The 16,796-nt window shown below is 60.5% G+C and overlaps 1 protein-coding gene across 1 annotated transcript in view; it reads right to left on the bottom strand.

Moving 5' to 3' along the window:
* Positions 1-16,796, bottom strand: part of Muc2 (mucin 2, oligomeric mucus/gel-forming) — a 38,672-nt gene that overhangs the window by 15,966 nt on the left and 5,910 nt on the right. The window contains exons 11-33 of the mRNA XM_090348617.1: positions 16,421-16,490; positions 16,040-16,177; positions 15,781-15,945; positions 15,199-15,293; positions 14,859-14,985; positions 14,068-14,323; positions 13,386-13,438; positions 13,179-13,279; positions 12,561-12,715; positions 12,246-12,384; positions 11,586-11,705; positions 10,811-10,990; positions 10,440-10,685; positions 9,458-9,614; positions 9,229-9,360; positions 8,679-8,826; positions 7,544-7,587; positions 7,165-7,341; positions 6,074-6,091; positions 4,475-5,311; positions 3,887-4,366; positions 3,402-3,646; positions 33-2,930 (exon numbers count right to left, since the gene is read on the bottom strand). Coding sequence (XP_090204743.1) covers positions 33-2,930; positions 3,402-3,646; positions 3,887-4,366; positions 4,475-5,311; positions 6,074-6,091; positions 7,165-7,341; positions 7,544-7,587; positions 8,679-8,826; positions 9,229-9,360; positions 9,458-9,614; positions 10,440-10,685; positions 10,811-10,990; positions 11,586-11,705; positions 12,246-12,384; positions 12,561-12,715; positions 13,179-13,279; positions 13,386-13,438; positions 14,068-14,323; positions 14,859-14,985; positions 15,199-15,293; positions 15,781-15,945; positions 16,040-16,177; positions 16,421-16,490 — 6,981 coding nt within the window. The remainder of the gene's footprint in view (positions 1-32; positions 2,931-3,401; positions 3,647-3,886; positions 4,367-4,474; positions 5,312-6,073; positions 6,092-7,164; positions 7,342-7,543; positions 7,588-8,678; positions 8,827-9,228; positions 9,361-9,457; positions 9,615-10,439; positions 10,686-10,810; positions 10,991-11,585; positions 11,706-12,245; positions 12,385-12,560; positions 12,716-13,178; positions 13,280-13,385; positions 13,439-14,067; positions 14,324-14,858; positions 14,986-15,198; positions 15,294-15,780; positions 15,946-16,039; positions 16,178-16,420; positions 16,491-16,796) is intronic.

The following is a 16,796-nucleotide window of genomic DNA, read 5'->3' as shown; positions in this document are numbered from 1 at the left end:
GGTGTGGTTGGAGAAGTGGTGGATGGGGTAGTGGTTGTGGTTGGAGGTGTTGGAGAAGTGGTGGATGGGGTAGTGCTTGTGGTTGAGGGTGTTGGAGAAGTTGTGGATGGGGTAGTGGTTGTAGTTGGAGGTGGGGTTGGAGAAGTGGTGGATGGGGTAGTGGTTGTGGTTGAGGGTGTTGGAGAAGTGGTGGATGGGGGAGTTGTTGTGGTTGGAGGTGTGAATGGAGAAGTGGTGGATGGGGTAGTTGTTGTTTCTGGAGGTATTGGAGAAGTGGTGGATGGGGTAGTGCTTGTGGTTGAGGGTGTTGGAGAAGTTGTGGATGGGGTAGTGGTTGTGGTTGGAGGTGGGGTTGGAGAAGTGGTGGATGGGGTACTGGTTGTGGTTGGAGGTGTTGGAGAAGTGGTGGATGGGGTAGTGGTTGTGGTTGGAGGTGTGAATGGAGAAGTGGTGGATGGGGTAGTGGTTGTGGTTGAGGGTGTTGGAGAAGTGGTGGATGGGGGAGTTGTTGTGGTTGGAGGTGTTAGAGAAGTGGTGGATGGGGTAGTGGTTGTGGTTGAGGGTGTTGGAGAAGTGGTGGATGGGGGAGTTGTTGTGGTTGGAGGTGTGAATGGAGAAGTGGTGGATGGGGTAGTTGTTGTTTCTGGAGGTACTGGAGAAGTGGTGGATTGGGTAGTGCTTGTGGTTGAGGGTGTTGGAGAAGTGGTGGATGGGGTAGTGGTTGTGGTTGGAGGTGTTGGAGAAGTGGTAGATGGGGTAGTGGTTGTGGTTGAAGGTGTTGGAGAAGTGGTGGATGGGGTAGTGGTTGTAGGTGGAGGTGGGGTTGGAGAAGTGGTGGATGGGGTAGTGGTTGTAGGTGGAGGTGGGGTTGGAGAAGTGGTGGATGGGGTAGTGGTTGTGGTTGGAGGTGTTGGAGAAGTGGTGGATGGGGTAGTGGTTGTGGTTGGAGGTGGGGTTGGAGAAGTGGTGAATGGGGTAGTGGTTGTGGTTGGAGGTGTTGGAGAAGTGGTGGATGGGGTAGTGGTTGTGGTTGAAGGTGTTGGAGAAGTGGTGGATGGGGTAGTGGTTGTAGGTGGAGGTGGGGTTGGAGAAGTGGTGGATGGGGTAGTGGTTGTAGGTGGAGGTGGGGTTGGAGAAGTGGTGGATGGGGTAGTGGTTGTGGTTGGAGGTGTTGGAGAAGTGGTGGATGGGGTAGAGGTTGTAGTCGGAGCTGGGGTTGGAGACATGGTGGATGGGGTAGTGGTTGTGGTTGGAGGTGGGGTTGGAGAAGTGGTGGATGGGGTAGTGGTTGTGGTTGAAGGTGTTGGAGAAGTGGTGGATGGGGTAGTGGTTGTGGTTGAAGGTGTTGGAGAAGTGGTGGATGGGGGAGTTGTTGTGGTTGAAGGGGTTGGAGAAGTGGTGGATGGGGTAGTGGTTGTGGTTGGAGGTGTTGGAGAAGTGGTGGATGGGGTAGTGGTTGTGGTTGGAGGTGTTGGAGAAGTGGTGGATGGGGTAGTGGTTGTGGTTGAAGGTGTTGGAGAAGTGGTGGATGGGGTAGTGGTTGTGGTTGGAGGTGGGGTTGGAGAAGTGGTGGATGGGGTAGTGGTTGTGGTTGAAGGTGTTGGAGAAGTGGTGGATGGGGTAGTGGTTGTGGTTGGAGGTGTTGGAGAAGTGGTGGATGGGGTAGTGGTTGTGGTTGGAGGTGTTGGAGAAGTGGTGGATGGGGTAGTGGTTGTGGTTGAAGGTGTTGGAGAAGTGGTGGATGGGGTAGTGGTTGTGGTTGGAGTTGGTAGAGAAGTGGTGGATGGGGTAGTGGTTGTGGTTAAGGGTGTTGGAGAAGTGGTGGATGGGGTAGTGGTTGTGGTTGGAGGTGGGGTTGGAGAAGTGGTAGATGGGGTAGTGGTTGTGGTTGAAGGTGTTGGAGAAGTGGTGGATGGGGTAGTGGTTGTGGTTGAAGGTGTTGGAGAAGTGGTGGATGGGGTAGTGGTTGTGGTTGGAGTTGGTGGAGAAGTGGTGGATGGGGTAGTGGTTGTGGTTAAGGGTGTTGGAGAAGTGGTGGATGGGGTAGTGGTTGTGGTTGGAGGTGGGGTTGGAGAAGTGGTAGATGGGGTAGTGGTTGTGGTTGAAGGTGTTGGAGAAGTGGTGGATGGGGTAGTGGTTGTGGTTGGAGGTGGGGTTGGAGAAGTGGTGGATGGGGTAGTGGTTGTAGTTGGAGGTGGGATTGGAGAAGTGGTGGATGGGGTAGTGGTTGTAGTTGGAGGTGGGGTTGGAGAAGTGGTGGATGGGGTAGTGGTTGTAGTTGGAGGTGGGGTTGGAGAAGTGGTGGATGGGGTAGTGGTTGTGGTGGAAGGTGTCACTGGAGAAGTGGTGGATGGGGGAGTTGTGGTTGGAGGTGTGACTGGAGAAGTGGTGGATGGGGTAGTGGTTGTGGTTGAAGGTGTGACTGGAAAAGTGGTGGATGGGGTAGTGGTTGTGGTTGAAGGTGTTGGAGAAGTGGTGGATGGGGGAGTTGTTGTGGTTGAAGGGGTTGGAGAAGTGGTGGATGGGGTAGTGGTTGTGGTTGGAGGTGGGGTTGGAGAAGTGGTGGATGGGGTAGTGGTTGTGGTTGAAGGGGTTGGAGAAGTGGTGGATGGGGTAGTGGTTGTGGTTGGAGGTGGGGTTGGAGAAGTGGTGGATGGGGTAGTGGTTGTGGTTGAAAGGGTTGGAGAAGTGGTGAATGGGGTAGTGGTTGTGGTTGGAGGTGGGGTTGGAGAAGTAGTGGATGGGGTAGTGGTTGTGGTTGGAGGTGGGGTTGGAGAAGTGGTGGATGGGGTAGTGGTTGTGGTTGGAGGTGGGGTTGGAGAGTGGGGGTGGGGTGGGGGTTGTGGTGTGAGGTGGGTGGGAGAAGTGGTGGATGGGGGAGTTGTTGTGGTTGGAGGTGTTGGAGAAGTGGTGGATGGGGTAGTGGTTGTGGTGGGGTGTTGGGAGTGGTGGATGGGGGAGTTGTGGTGGTTGGGGGTGTGAGTGGGGAGTGGTGGGGGTGTTGTTGTGGTTGGAGGTGGAGGTGGTGGATGGGGTGTGTTGTGGTGAAGTGGTGGATGGGTAGTGGGGGGTGGGTTGGTGGTGGGGTGGTGGAGCAGTGGTGGATGGGGGTAGTGGTTGTGGGTTGAGGTGTTGGAGAAGTGGTGGATGGGGTAGTGGTTGGGTTGGAGGTGGGGGTTGGAGAAGTGGTGGGATGGGGGAGGTGTTGTGGTTGAAGGTGTTGGAGAAGTGGGGTGGGGTGTGGTTGGGGGTGGGGGGTTGGGGGTTGGTGGTGTGGTGGGGAGTTGTTGGGGGTGTTGGGGTGTGGATGGTGGTGGTTGGGGGTAGTGGTGTGTGGGGTGGTGGGTGTGGTGGGGGGGGTGTTGGAGAAGTGGTGGATGGGGTAGTGGGTGTGGTGTGGTGGGTGGGGTTGGAGAAGTGGTGGATGGGGTAGTGGTTGTGGTTGGAGGTGGGGTTGGAGCAGTGGTGGATGGGGTAGTTGTTGTGGTTGGAGGTGTGACTGGAGAAGTGGTGGATGGGGTAGTGGTTGTGGTTGGAGGTGTGACTGGAGATGTGGTGGATGGTGTAGTGGTTGTTTCTGGAGGTGTTGGAGAAGTGGTGGATGGGGTAGTGGTTGTGGTTGAAGGTGTTGATGTTGTAGTGGATGTTGGTGGGGTTGTAGTTGGTGGAGAAGTGGTGGATGTGGAAGTTGTTGGGGGTGGAGTTGTTGTTGGAGAAGTGGTGGATGGTGTAGTGGTTGTGGTTGGAGGTGTTGGAGAAATGGTGGATGGGGTAGTGGTTGTGGGTGGAGGTGTGGTTGGAGAAGTAGTGGATGGGGTAGTGGTTGTGGGTGGAGGTGTTGGAGAAGTGGTGGATGGGGTAGTGGTTGTGGTTGGGGGTGTTGGAGTAGTGGTGGGTGGGGTAGTGGTTGTGGGTGGAGGTGTGGTTGGAGAAGTGGTGGATGGGGTAGTGGTTGTGGGTGGAGGTGTGGTAGGAGACGTGGTGGATGTGGTGGTTGTCTTTGGTGTTGCTGGGGTTGTGGAAGTCGTGGTTGGAGTTCCGGTGGTGGTTGAGTAGGGCATACACTCACAGCAGTAGACGTTGATCTCGTAGTTAAGACAGATGGGGACTAGGAGAGGCTGGCTCAGGTTCTGGTCCTCATTCCTGCATATCAGCCCCACAGAGGTGTTACAGACCACTGTCTGCCCCAGCTGGTCGATTGGAGTGCTGGGGTACGACACAGCTCTGCAGGCGATGTCCCAGGCCTCTCCTTCGCAGACATTTTCCACCAACTCAAAGTCACCTGTCTTGTTAGGGTAGAGTTTACCTGAATCCCACCAGCCAGTCCACTTACATTCCGGCACACATGTTGTCTGAGGCGTGGTGGCTGTGGATGGTGATGAAATGGTCGCGGTGGAGGTTGGTGGGGTGGTGGGTGTTGGTGTTGGTGAAGTGGTGGAGGTTGGTGGGGCTGTCGTCGTTGGTGCTGGTGAACTGGTCGGTGTTGTTGATGAGATGGTCGTGGTGGAGGTTGGTGGGGTGGTGGGTGTTGGTGTTGGTGAAGTGGTGGAGGTTGGTGGGGTGGTGGGTGTTGGTGTTGGTGAAGTGGTGGAGGTTGGTGGGGTGGTGGGTGTTGGTGTTGGTGAAGTGGTGGAGGTTGGTGGGGTGGTGGGTGTTGGTGTTGGTGAAGTGGTGGAGGTTGGTGGGGCTGTCGTCGTTGGTGCTGGTGAACTGGTCGGTGTTGTTGATGAGATGGTCGCGGTGGAGGTTGGTGGGGTGGTGGGTGTTGGTGTTGGTGAAGTGGTGGAGGTTGGTGGGGCTGTCGTCGTTGGTGCTGGTGAACTGGTCGGTGTTGTTGATGAGATGGTTGTGGTGGAGGTTGGTGGGGTGGTGGGTGTTGGAGACGTGGGGGATGTGGTTGGTGGTGGCGTGGTGGTTGGTGGTGATGTGCCTGGTGTGGAGGTTGGTGTGGTGGTAGGTGCTGGTGTGGGAGTTATAGGGGTTGGTGGCGTGGATGTTGGTGGGGTGGTGGAGGTGGTGGTGGTGGTGGTGGGTGTAGGTGAGGTGGTGGACAAGCAGAACTCTGGTGGCATGCAGCACTTGACTCGTATCTCGTAGTCATCACAGGTGTCCCCTTCCTCTGCCTCGCAAACCAACCCATGTGTGAGGTTGCACTGCACGTCGGTCCTGTTGGCGTGGGGCTCTGTGGTGGACCTGCACTCGATCTCCTCAGGAGCTGTGCAGACACCGTCGAATGTCTCGTGGTCACGGCCATTGGTGCCATTCTCTGGGTGGTTCTCATTGATCCAGTCAGACCAGATGCAGCACCACTCTAAGAAACAAAACCCAGGATTGGTCATGTGTGGCTGGCGAGAGGGGCACCCACCAATTTAGAAGTCCAACCCCACCGAAGGCCACCACCCCTCCCTGTCCTCCCCAGGTCTCGTTTGTTGGGTCAGACCTTGGGGCGGAACCACCCTTTGCACAATCATTTTGCAGCCTTAAGGCTGAGGCCCGGGAGAAGGGGCCTGGCAGAGCCGGGCGTGGTGGGCAGCCCAGGTCGCCAGGCTCCGGCTTAGTGCTCTTCCCAAACCAGATATGTTCCACTCTTTGTGTAAAATAGCTCAATGGAAACGGCCGAGCCGTGGGACTTCCACCTGTCATCCCAGCTACTCAAGAGGCTGGGTTCTGAGGGTCTTGCTTTGAAACCAACCTGGCAGAAAAGCCCATGAGAGGGCTGGGAGTGTGGCCTAATGGTGAGTGCTTCCTTGGCATGCATGGAGTCCTGGGATCGATTCCTTGGTGCCCATACACAGAAAGAGCCAGAAGTGGTGTTGGGGCTGAACTGGTGGAGATCCAGCCTCACTCAAGCAAAAAGCCAAGTGAAAGCACAAGGCCTTGAGTTCAAGCCCTCTTACTGGCACAAAATGAGTAAATAAATAGAACCCCAAAGGACCACCATTCCCGGAAGAAAGAGTGTGGAAGGCGTTGGTGTTTTTCCTCTGCTCAGTCACCTGAGCAGCTCCTGGACCCCCTCGTGACACCCTCACCTCACCTGCTCCTTACAAATCAGCATAAAGCCAGCATCACTTACTCGGAGTTGTTGACGTAACTGCAATGGAGAGGATGAAGAGAAATGTCATGACACAGGCTTCTGAGACTTTTTAAAGCACATATCTGAAGGTGTCTTTCTGCCTGTGGCTGTCACACTGCTGGCATCTTGTCCCCATGGGGTGACTTCATCCAGAACAGATGGGGAGGAGGGATTTCAGGAAGTCCCTCTGCTTCCCTCGGCCTTAGGAACGAGCCACCCAGGTTCAGAGGAAAGGTGCTGCGGCCTCCAATTTGCATGGGTTTGCAGAGCAGAGGGAAGCCCAGCCCCTGGGAGCCCAGCCCTGTGAGCCCTGGGAGCCCCTGGGAGCCCCTGTCAGCCTGGCCCTGGGAGCCCTGGGAGCCCCTGGGAGCCCTATGAGCCCTGGGAGCCCTATGAGCCCTGTCAGCCCCTGTCAGCCCTGTGAGCCCTGTGAGCCCTGTGAGCCCTGTGAGCCCTGTGAGCCCCTGTCAGCCCCTGTCAGCCCCTGTCAGCCCCTGTCAGCCTGGCCCTATGAGCTCTGGGAGCCCTGGGAGCCCTGTGAACCCCTATGAACCCCTATGAACCCTGTGAACCCCTGTGAGCCCTGTGAGCCCTGTGAGCCCTGTGAGCCCTGTGAGCCCTGTGAGCCCTGTGAGCCCTGTGAGCCCCTGTCAGCCTGGCCCTGTGAGCCCTGTGAGCCCTGTGAGCCCTGTGAGCCCCTGTCAGCCTGGCCCTGTGAGCCCTGGGAGTCCTGTGAGCCCCAGGAGCCCTGTGAGCCCCGGGAGCCCTGGGAGCCCTGTGAACCCCTATGAGCCCTGTGAGCCCTGTGAACCCCTGTGAGCCCTGTGAGCCCTGTGAGCCCTGTGAACCCCTGTGAGCCCTGTGAGCCCTGTGAGCCCTGTGAACCCCTGTGAGCCCTGTGAGCCCTGTGAACCCCTGTGAGCCCTGTGAGCCCTGTGAGCCCCTGTCAGCCCCTGTCAGCCTGGCCCTGTGAGCCCTGTGATCTCTGTCAGCCCTGGGAGCCCCTGGGAGCCCCTGGGAGCCATGGGAGCCCGGCCCCCAGCCTCTCGCGGGGGCTGCCTGCAGGGAAGGGAAGTGTGGCTGACCCTCACCTGTCCCAGGGGTGGTGGTGGTGACGGACATGGGGGGGGTGAAGGACGTGGTGACTGCGGTGGTCGGGGTGGAGGGGGCTGGGCTGGTGCAGATGTCGAAATGAGTTTCCGTTCCATTGGGGCCGCAGATCTGTGAGTAGCAGAAGGCGCCATCCTGGGTCTGGTTGATAACTTTTCCTAGGATGGAACGACAGGAAAGAGATGGACTCCCCAGCCACCGGGCGGGGCGGGGGGAGCACCCACAAGAAGGGACAGAAACACGTTGGTGAGCTCTCAGGGGCAGGGCCCAAGAGGAAAACCCCGGCAAGAAACCAGGCCACCCCCTGGGCCAGAGCAGGAGCCTGGGCTCCCCGGCTGGGGTCCCCGCCTGCTCACTCACCTATGTCTATCTGGCAGATGATTTGTGAGGAATTTGTGCACGTGCTGCAAGTAAAACACAGCAGCTGCTAGCTGGCCCTTCCACCTTTCCTGCACACACACACACACACACACACACACACACCACCTCTACACCCTCCCTGCTCTCTCTCTCTCACACACACCACCCCTACACCCTCCCCGCCACACAAACACCCACTGGTCCCCAGGAGCATCCTAGGCCAGAAGCCTCCATAAGCTTCCCAGACCCTGTCCACAGCCTGCTGCAGAGCAGCTCTCTGCTAAGTGCAGTGCAGACAGGGACACGCGAGGTGAGGAAATGCCAGGTCGAGCAGGGGTGGGGGACAGAGGGCCACCTCACCCCCACGGAGAGGGGCCGGAAGCCAGGCACTGGTGGCGGTGCCCGTCATCCTAGCTGCTCAGGACCCTGAGGTGTGGAAGGTCACACATCAAAGCCAGCCCAGACAGAGGGGTCTGCGAAACTCCATGTCAGCAACCAGCAGAGAGCCAGGCTGGAGGGGAGACTCCAGTGGTAGAGGGCCAGCAAGCAACCATGAGGCCTGGAGTTCAAACCCTGGCTCCAGGGGAGAAGAAGGAAGGGAGGGAGGGAGGGAGGGAGGGAAGGAGGGGGGAAAGGGAGGGCGGGGGAGGGGAAAGGGAGTGGGGCTTCATGCTGTAAGCACGCACAGCTGAGTGCACCTTTGTGTGACCCACTCTGTGCACGTGTTGTGTGACTCGTGTGTGTTGCATGTGTGTGCATGTGTGTGCTCTCTGTGCATGCATGTGGTGTGTGTGCACGCGTGTGGGTTATGTATGCATGGGTCACGTGTGTGCATGTGTGTAGGTCATGTGTATGCTGTGTTTGGTATGTATAAGTGGCATGTTGTGCTTTGCATGCGTATGCGTTGGTTACACATGTGCTGTGTATGTGCTTTGTGTGCATGTGTGTGGGTGACATGAGAGGGTGACATGTGAGCTGCGCATGCATGTGTGGCTCGTTTTCATGCCCGTGTGTGTATGGCTCTGCTGTGTGTGTGAGTGTGTGTGTGTGTGTGTGTGTGTGGGTGTGTGTGTGTGTGTGAGTGTGTGTGTGGGGGGGGTGTAAGCAGAACTTCCCCCAGGCCCAGCTAACATACCAGTTCATGCAGATGTCGTCGCTGGGGACGGGGTCTCCAGGCAGGTAGCGGTTGTCCTCGATGTAGCAGCCACACTGGTCCTCGGTGACACACTTCTTCAGGTCTTCATCATAGATGGGTTTGTTCTGAGGGCACCGGGGGTAGCAGCCTGGCAGGCACAGGGACGAGACACGCTCAGGCACGGGAGGCACCGGATCCAGGCGGCCTCTCGCAGGTCCCACAGGTCCCACCCTTCGGCCCTTCTTGGGCGAGTGCTCGGGGAAGCCCAGGGGTCAGGACCACAGGGCGGCGTCCCTGCCCCGGCGGGCTGCCCGTCTGTCCCCAGCACTCTGCCTCCCTGCCCTCCCCACACCCATTGAGACTGCAGCGTCCCTGCTGCCTGTCCAGCTCCAGCGTGGGCCCGGCAGCTCAGAATCCAGGCCCACTGCTCAGGGAGCAGCTTGGGCGGCAAGGTGGGCTCGGTCCACCCTCACCCACCCGGCCCCTCTCCAGTCACCCCCTGGGTTCCCGTCCCCACCGCCGTGGCCAGCGAGGCACGGGGGCCTCTCACCCTCCAGGTAGGACACAGAGATGTTGGAGTGGATGCCGTTGATGGTCCTGCAGGTCTCGAAGCTGCGGTTCCCACATGGCTCATAATGCCACTCACACTCATCGGGGGGATTGTAGTAATCACAGAATATGGCTGGTGTGGGGAGTGAAGGGGGCAGAGTCAGGCGCCAAGAGGAAGCGAGCCCGGGGCCGGGGGAGGGGCTGTCCGGGCCCTGGCCGCGGGCACTCACGACACAGGTCTGGCGTCCTCCAGAACACGCAGGCCTCTGCTTTGGTGCACTCCTGGGCGTAGGAGGCCACGGCAGAGCAGAAGCAGTCGCAGTCCCCGCCTGAGTCACAGGAGCAGGAGTCGTGCACGCAAGCCTCATAGAAGACGGTGGGGTCCACCTGGGGAGGGAATGCAGGTGTGCCAGAGGGCTACACTGCCACCCTGGGTCCATGCTGCCACCTTGGGTCCATGCTGCCACCACAGGGCCACACTGCCACCACGGGCACACGCTGCCACCCTGGGTCCATGCTGCCACCACAGGGCCACACTGCCACCATGGGGACACACTGTCACCACGGGGCCAATGTTGTCACCCTGGGTCCACGCTGCCACCCTGGATCCATGCTGCCGCCACAGGGACGCACTGCCACCATGGTCCAGGACTCCTCCCTACAGGCCCTAGAGCTCAGATCATGGAGGCCAGCCCCAGCGTGGGGCACCGTCACCTCGATCCCCTCCCCAGGGCCAGGTATGGATAACAGGGTCCAAAGAGGTGGAGTATCGGCCTTCTCCCATGCACAGTCCTGGCTGGGCTCCCCACCCCGGGGTCTCAGGGCCTCTGCTGTAACCACAATCCTAAAGTCACCCTCCCACGGGCCTGCACACCCGGCTGTGTCCTCCTGTCCCCTCAGTGAACATGAGCCAGGGAAGGTGAGAAGCCCAGGTGGAATCTCAGCAGAGGGGAGGGCGGTCGTGGTCACCAGAAGAGCAGCGCCTGCAGTGTGAGGCTTCAGGAGTGGCACCCATGGGGATGCAGCCGGCGGCCCCAGTGTGGCCCTGGCGCATGTGGAGAGGACCCGGGACCCACACGGAGAGGACTAGGGACCGCAGCAGTCACCCCAACCCACCCGGCTGCAGCCCTGCCTTCCCACCCCGGCCATAGACAGGCTCACAGGCCTGGCCGTGGCCTCGCTCCGGTGGCCTCGCTCCGGTGACCCACCCACCTTGCTGTGGCACCCGCTGAACACTCTGCTCTTGATGATGCTGCACTGCTTCTCGGCCCAGGAGCGGCGGTGGGGGTTCACGCTGCACGGGTCCAGGGTGCTGTCCACGGTCACGTCCGGACAGCTTGGGGCTTCCTTCCAGCTGTTCCCAAACTCCAGCTCATTTGTCACCACCATGTGGTCCCTCGTAGTGAAGTCGTTGTCAGAGCGGTAGTCAAAGTTCCCGCACAGGCCACACACCGTGCCCTGTGGGAGACGAGGGGGGAGGGAAAGAGGGGAGGTTGGGGAGAGAGGGGAGGGAAGGACAGGAGAGCAAGGCCTTGCTCCGGGTACACCTGGGAAGCAAGACGGGACGCGGGCAGGGACCCCACCTTGTAGGAAGGAGCCAGCTTGATGAAGACAGTGGTCTTCTTGTCCCAGATGACGATGATGCCGGAGCTGGCCTCCACCACCAGGTACTGGCCCACTTCCCGGGTGATAAAGGGCACGTGCCGGCCCTCCTCCAGATGCTTCACCACGCGGTGCCGGTCCTCCAGCTTCAGCTCTGTCCCCTTTCCAGAGGGGAGCACAGTCACTGGTCGTGTCTGGGGTCACTGGCTGTGTCTGGGCCTTGGCCGTGTCTGGGGAGGGTCACTGGCCTTGTCTAGGGGTCACTGGCCATTTCTGGGCCCTGGCCATGTCTGGGGGTCACAGGCCGAGTCTGGGCCTTGGCCGTGTCTGGGCCTTGGCCGTGTCTGGGCCTTGGCCGTGTCTGGGGGGTGGTCACTGGCCATGTCTAGGGGTCACAGGCCGTCCTTGTCTGGGGCCCTGGCCGTGTCTGGGGTCACTGGCTGTGTCCGGGGTCACTGGCTGTGTCCAGGGGCCCTGGCCGTGTCCGGGGGCCCTGGCCGTGTCCGGGGTCACTGGCCGTGTCCGGGGTCACTGGCCATGTCTAGCGGTCACTGGCCATGTCTGGGCCCTAGCCATGTCTGGGGGTCACAGGCTGTCCGTGTCTGGGGCCCTGGCCGTGTCCAGGGTCACTGGTTGTGTCTGGAGTCACTGGCCATGTCTGGGGCCCTGGCCGTGTCCGGGGTCACTGGCTGTGTCTGGGGCCCTGGCCATGTCTGGGCCCTGGCCTCCCCCGCCCACGGCAGCGGCAGCACTTACTCCTATGAAGATCTTGATGGCCTTGGAGCAGGTGACACCCGTGGTGCCGCAGGGCACGTTCTCGGTGATGATGCTGAAGGAGCCGGCGGCCGCGGAGGAAGAGTTCTGACCACAGTAGTCCTAGGGGCAGCAGGACAGCCGCCACGTGGCGCCTCCTGTCCACCCTCCTGCAGCCAGCCTGACCAGCTCCGCCTCTGCCCATCTAGGAGACCCTCACCCCAGCCCAGCATCCGCGACCACAGCCCTCACTGCTTCACAGGGGAAGCCGTGCCACAGGGCAGGGACAGGGAGACTTGCCAGATCTGTTTGCCACACATGCATACGTACACAGAAACACGTGCACATACACACGCACCATGTGTATAGACATGCATGCACACACGCGTACGTACACAGAAACACATATACCACACACCATACGCATATGCACGGATGCATGCACATGCATCTATACACATATGTGGATATGTGTGCACACACAGAACCAGAGAGAGGAGAGAGGGGCTTCCCTGGGCCCACCCACTTGCCCGAATTCTCCTGGCAGCATGTGGGGCAGCATCGGGGGCTGAGAAAGGGCTGGCCTCTCCCACCTTGGGCCCCTTTGCTCTGAGGACAGGCAGAGAGGGCCCACGGGCAGGGGTGGCCCCAGCAGGGCCTCACCTGCACAGCCACATAGGAGCAGTCCCCGTTGAAGTCGTAGTGCTTCCCGTCAAAGGTCATGTAGTGGCCACTCCCGTAGATGGAGCAGGTGCCATGGCACGGGTACTGTGTGCACTCCCAGCGCCCTTTCTGGCAGATGCTGAAGAGGGCGGGAGATGCTAAGGTGGCCAGGGGGCCATCCCCCACACCTCCCACATCCACGGTGGCTCCAAGCCACTGCTGGACACAAGAGGCCAGCTGCTGACGGGATGAGGGAGACCTGGGACCCACGGGGCCAGCCCCTCCCTCCAGTAGAGACCAGGCGAGAATGCTCACCAGGTGTTGTTGCAGTCCAACTTGATCCTGTCCCCCGGGAGGTACAGGTCCTTGTTGTGCACGCACGGGCACGCCCCCTCCTCCACACAGCCCCCGCGGCCATCGTCCAGCAGACCGTTGGGGCACACACAGCCACTGACACATTCCGTATGGTACTGAAGACGGCAAAAGGCAGGGCTTCTTGAGCCAGGTCCTCTCCGGAATCAGGAGCAACCGTCCAGTAGAGGCCCTGGTGCCGTCCTGGGCCCCTGGCTCCCTCCTTGGCCCCAGAACCCACCCTGGGGCCCACTACTTGACAGAGACACAAGTTGGCTGCCAAAGCTCCTGCAATGGCCTCTATGTGCCGGGAGGGCAACCTCCACACACTGCCACCCCCAGACTGTGTCCCTAGAGGGCGCCCTCCACACACTGCCACCCCAACTGTGTCCCTAGAGGATGCCCTCCACACACTGCCACCCCCACCCACCTCCCACCCTCCACCTTCCCAGGGGCAGGAAGCGTCCATGGGGTTTGGGCAGGACAGTGGGTGGAGCAAGGTAAGGCCCTGCTGCTCCCTCCATAACCCCGGCTCAGGTATCCAGGGACCCTAGCTCCCACCACAGCCTCGACAACACGCACATAGCCAGCCACCAGCGCCTGGCAGCTCCTTGGGCGGGGGTTCTGAGTGGCCAGAGCCGTCAGGTTGTTGCAGTCCACGAGGGTCTTGGGGGGCCTACAGCCTGCAGGGTGGAGGAAGTGCCTTCAGCTCAAGATGAACAGGCAGGAGGGGAGGGGAAGCAGGCAGCAGCACTTACTCTGCCTGCCCAGCAGGCAGCAGACACTTACTCTGGCTAAGCAACTTGATCCGTCTGCAATTCAGCCTTCCATTCTGGCAAACACTGTGAGAGAGAGAGGGGGGGGGAAGTGAGTGGGGCCCAGGCCCACTCAAGGCGGCCACAAGAAAGCTATCACCACCTGGGAGCGGCCCGGTTTCCCTTGGGACTCCCTACTCCAAGCATCTGTGTCCTCTTTTAAGTCCTCATTCCCCACAAAGAGTCCCAGAAACCCAGAGCAAACATCCAGAGCAGAGACCTGGAAGAGAAACCCGGAGCAGAGACCTGGAACAGAAACCCAGAGTAGAGGTCTGGAGCAGAGGTCTGGAGCCCTGACCCAGAGCAGAGGTCTGGAATCCAGACCCAGAGCAGAGACATGGAGCAGAGACCTGGAAGAGAAACCTGGAGCAGAGACCTAGAACCTAGACCTGCAGCAGAGACCTGGAAGAGAAACCTGGAGCAGAGACCTGGAACCTAGACCTGCAGCAGAGACCTGGAACTTAGACCTGCAGCAGAGACCTGGAACCTAGACCTGCAGCAGAGACCTGGAAGAGAAACCCGGAGCAGAGGTCTGGAGCAGAGGTCTGGAGCAGAGGTCTGGAGCCCCAACCCGAGCAGAGACCCAAGCAGAGATGTAGAGCACTCTCTCCAGCCTGCTCTTGCGACCACCGCTGTCCCCTGACCAGGCCACCCACCAGCGCTCCTCCTGCCGCAGGGTCACTTCACCAGCCTCCAGGTAGAGGCCATGGTGGTAGCAGGAACACTTGGCCAGGGGCACGCAGCGGCCCTTCTCATCCAGGAAGGTGTGGTCCGGGCAACCGCAGCCATCCACCGGCGCGAAGTCCTTCAGGCAGTGGGTGACCCCTTCTGAGAGCGAGCGGCAGGTTTGCTGGCAGGTGGTCAGGTTGTACAGGAAGACCTGGGAGCTGGGGCAGGAGTCCACGTCCTTGTCTGGGGGGCCACAGGGCAAGAGTGAGGGTACACGGATGGACCTCCAGCTGACACCCCAGAGCTGACCCCTCCACTGACACCCCAGAGCTGACCCCCCACTGACACCCCAGAGCTGACCCTCCACTGACACCCCAGAGCTGACCCCTCCACTGACCCCCAGAGCTGACCCCCACTGACACCCCAGAGCTGACCCTCCACTGACACCCCAGAGCTGACCCCTCCACTGACACCCCAGAGCTGACCCCTCCACTGACCCCCAGAGCTGACCCCCACTGACACCCTAGAGCTGACCCCTCCACTGACACCCCAGAGCTGACCCCTCCACTGACACCCCAGAGCTGACCCCTCCACTGACACCCCAGAACTGACCCCCACTGACACCCCAGAGCTGACCCCCCACTGACACCCCAAAGTCTCTCCCTGAGGACACTAGGCATTGGTGTGCCCTCGCTGTCCCTATTGTACCCTGCTTCTGTCTGGGAGCAGGCAGCAGGAGGGGCCCTGCTCAGGGCCCAGGCCCCATCCCAGCACTCACTGCAGACGTGCTCCCGCCAGCCCCACAGCATGACGCCCTTGGCCGTGCAGGCACGGGCATAGGAGGACAGGGCCGCACACATGCAGTCCTCATTGTTCTGGCAGTTGCATGTGTCGTATTTGCACCTCTGGACAACAAACGAAAGCAGTGGACAGTGAGGGAGCGTGGCCAGCCACTTGTGCATTGAGGGTTGCACCCACACGCCCCCAGGCACGCTCAGGTGACACACACACACACACACACACACACACACACACACACCTACAGCATGCAGGCTGCCAGGTTCCCTCAGCCCCCTGGCTGCTCTGGGCACAGGCCGCAGGGCACAGGGCACACCCACCTTGTAGTACTCGGTGGGGTCCACTGCCAGGTGGCACTTGCTGAAGGGACTGTCAGCCTTCCGCAGGAGTGAGCACCAGTGCTCAGCGTAGTTGGCTGGGAATAGTTCAGAGCCTCAGGGGGCCTAGGCCTCTGTCCAGCTGCCCACTTAGGCTGAGGGGCAGGGTCCCCTCTTCTTCCCCCAGCCCCTCCTCTCCCCAGTCAGCTCCTTGCCAATCACCCGCCGCCTCTGCTCCTCCAAGGAGAGCCCCACCCACAGTGCCTCAGCTTAAAGCGGAGTCCGGAGCTGCTGGACCCTGGGGACCAGGACCCTGGGAGTGGACGGGCAGATGGGAGCCTGTGCTGCCTGTCATGGTGCCAGGCCAACCCCCGGACAGAGGCCACCACCTGGCGAGTAGCCAGTCTGGCCCTCGCGGTGTCTCTCGGCGAGCTATGAACAGTCCTGTGGTGGGCAGCCGCAGGTGGCAGGCCAGCACCCTGCACAGCAGGCCAGCGACCCTCCTCCACCTGCCCCCACTGCACCCCGACCCACGCCAGCCAGGGCCCACGCACCCTGCCTGGGTGCGCTGGGCTTGAGCCTCACCGCTCTCGATGTTGAGGGAGCAGGGGTCGTCCAGCCAGTCCAGCTTGTCGTGACAGCTTGTCTGGGCCTTCCAGGTGTTGGCGAAGCTGGCGCCCGTCGCCTCCACCAGCCCCCCAGACGTCATGAAGTCATCAGTTTCCAGGCCGTTGAAGTTCCCGCAGAGGCCTGGGGGGCCAGCACAGGGTTGGGGGGGTCAGGAGCGGCAGGGAGAGGCCCCACGTGGGGCTTTCTCAGGGGCAAGCCTTCCTGGGCCACTCACCCTGCACCTGCCCCCGGGCGGCTTGGTCCAGAGTCACGAAGAGCTGCATGACCGGAGTCAGCTGGACCTGCAGCCGCAGCCCCAGCACCGTGTTGACGACAATGTGGTAGGAAGAGGGCTGGAATATGGCGAAGCTCGCTGCAAGACAAGGGCACGGTGAGGGTCCAGAGCGTCTGGATCCCCAGTGCCACGGCAGCCCAAGGTCACCCAGGGTCACCCTCTCCCACCCCAACCCGAAGGAGCTGGAGAGGGGAGGCTGTCCGCGTCACAGCCCCCCCATCCCCACCCAGCTTCCTTCCTGGCCCGGTGCCCGTCACCATCTGAAATGCCGGCAGGCCCAGCTGTCCAGCTGCAGCTCCGGGGCTCCCCTCGGGGACTCACCAGCCACATGGGGCAGGGTCACCTCCAGCTCGTTGAGCAGCACACTGCCATCTGACTTGAAGGCCACCACCTGCAAGGAAGGCCAGCGTGGAGGAAGATGTACCTAGAAAGACCCCGCAACCCTGCAACCCAGCAATACCATCCAAAGAGGGAGTCAGGATACAGTAAAGACAGTGCACACCCGTTCTCATTGCTGCACTGTTCACCACTGCCAACTAACGGTCGAGGAACGTACGTACATTTACGTGTGTGTGTGTGTGTGTGTGTGTGTGTGTGTGCGCGCGTGTGTGTGGAGATGTATATGCCCTTACATGCGTACAACAGAATTTTACTCCTCACGGCATTGACAGGGAAATGGTGGAGCTGCTCTGTGAGG

This window comes from Megascapheus bottae, chromosome 16, assembly GCF_031878675.1.
Source record: "Megascapheus bottae isolate mThoBot1 chromosome 16, mThoBot2.hap1, whole genome shotgun sequence".
Lineage (NCBI taxonomy): Eukaryota > Metazoa > Chordata > Mammalia > Rodentia > Geomyidae > Megascapheus > Megascapheus bottae.
The sequence above is the reverse complement of the archived record's forward strand: the minus strand, read 5'-3'. Positions and strand labels throughout refer to the sequence as shown.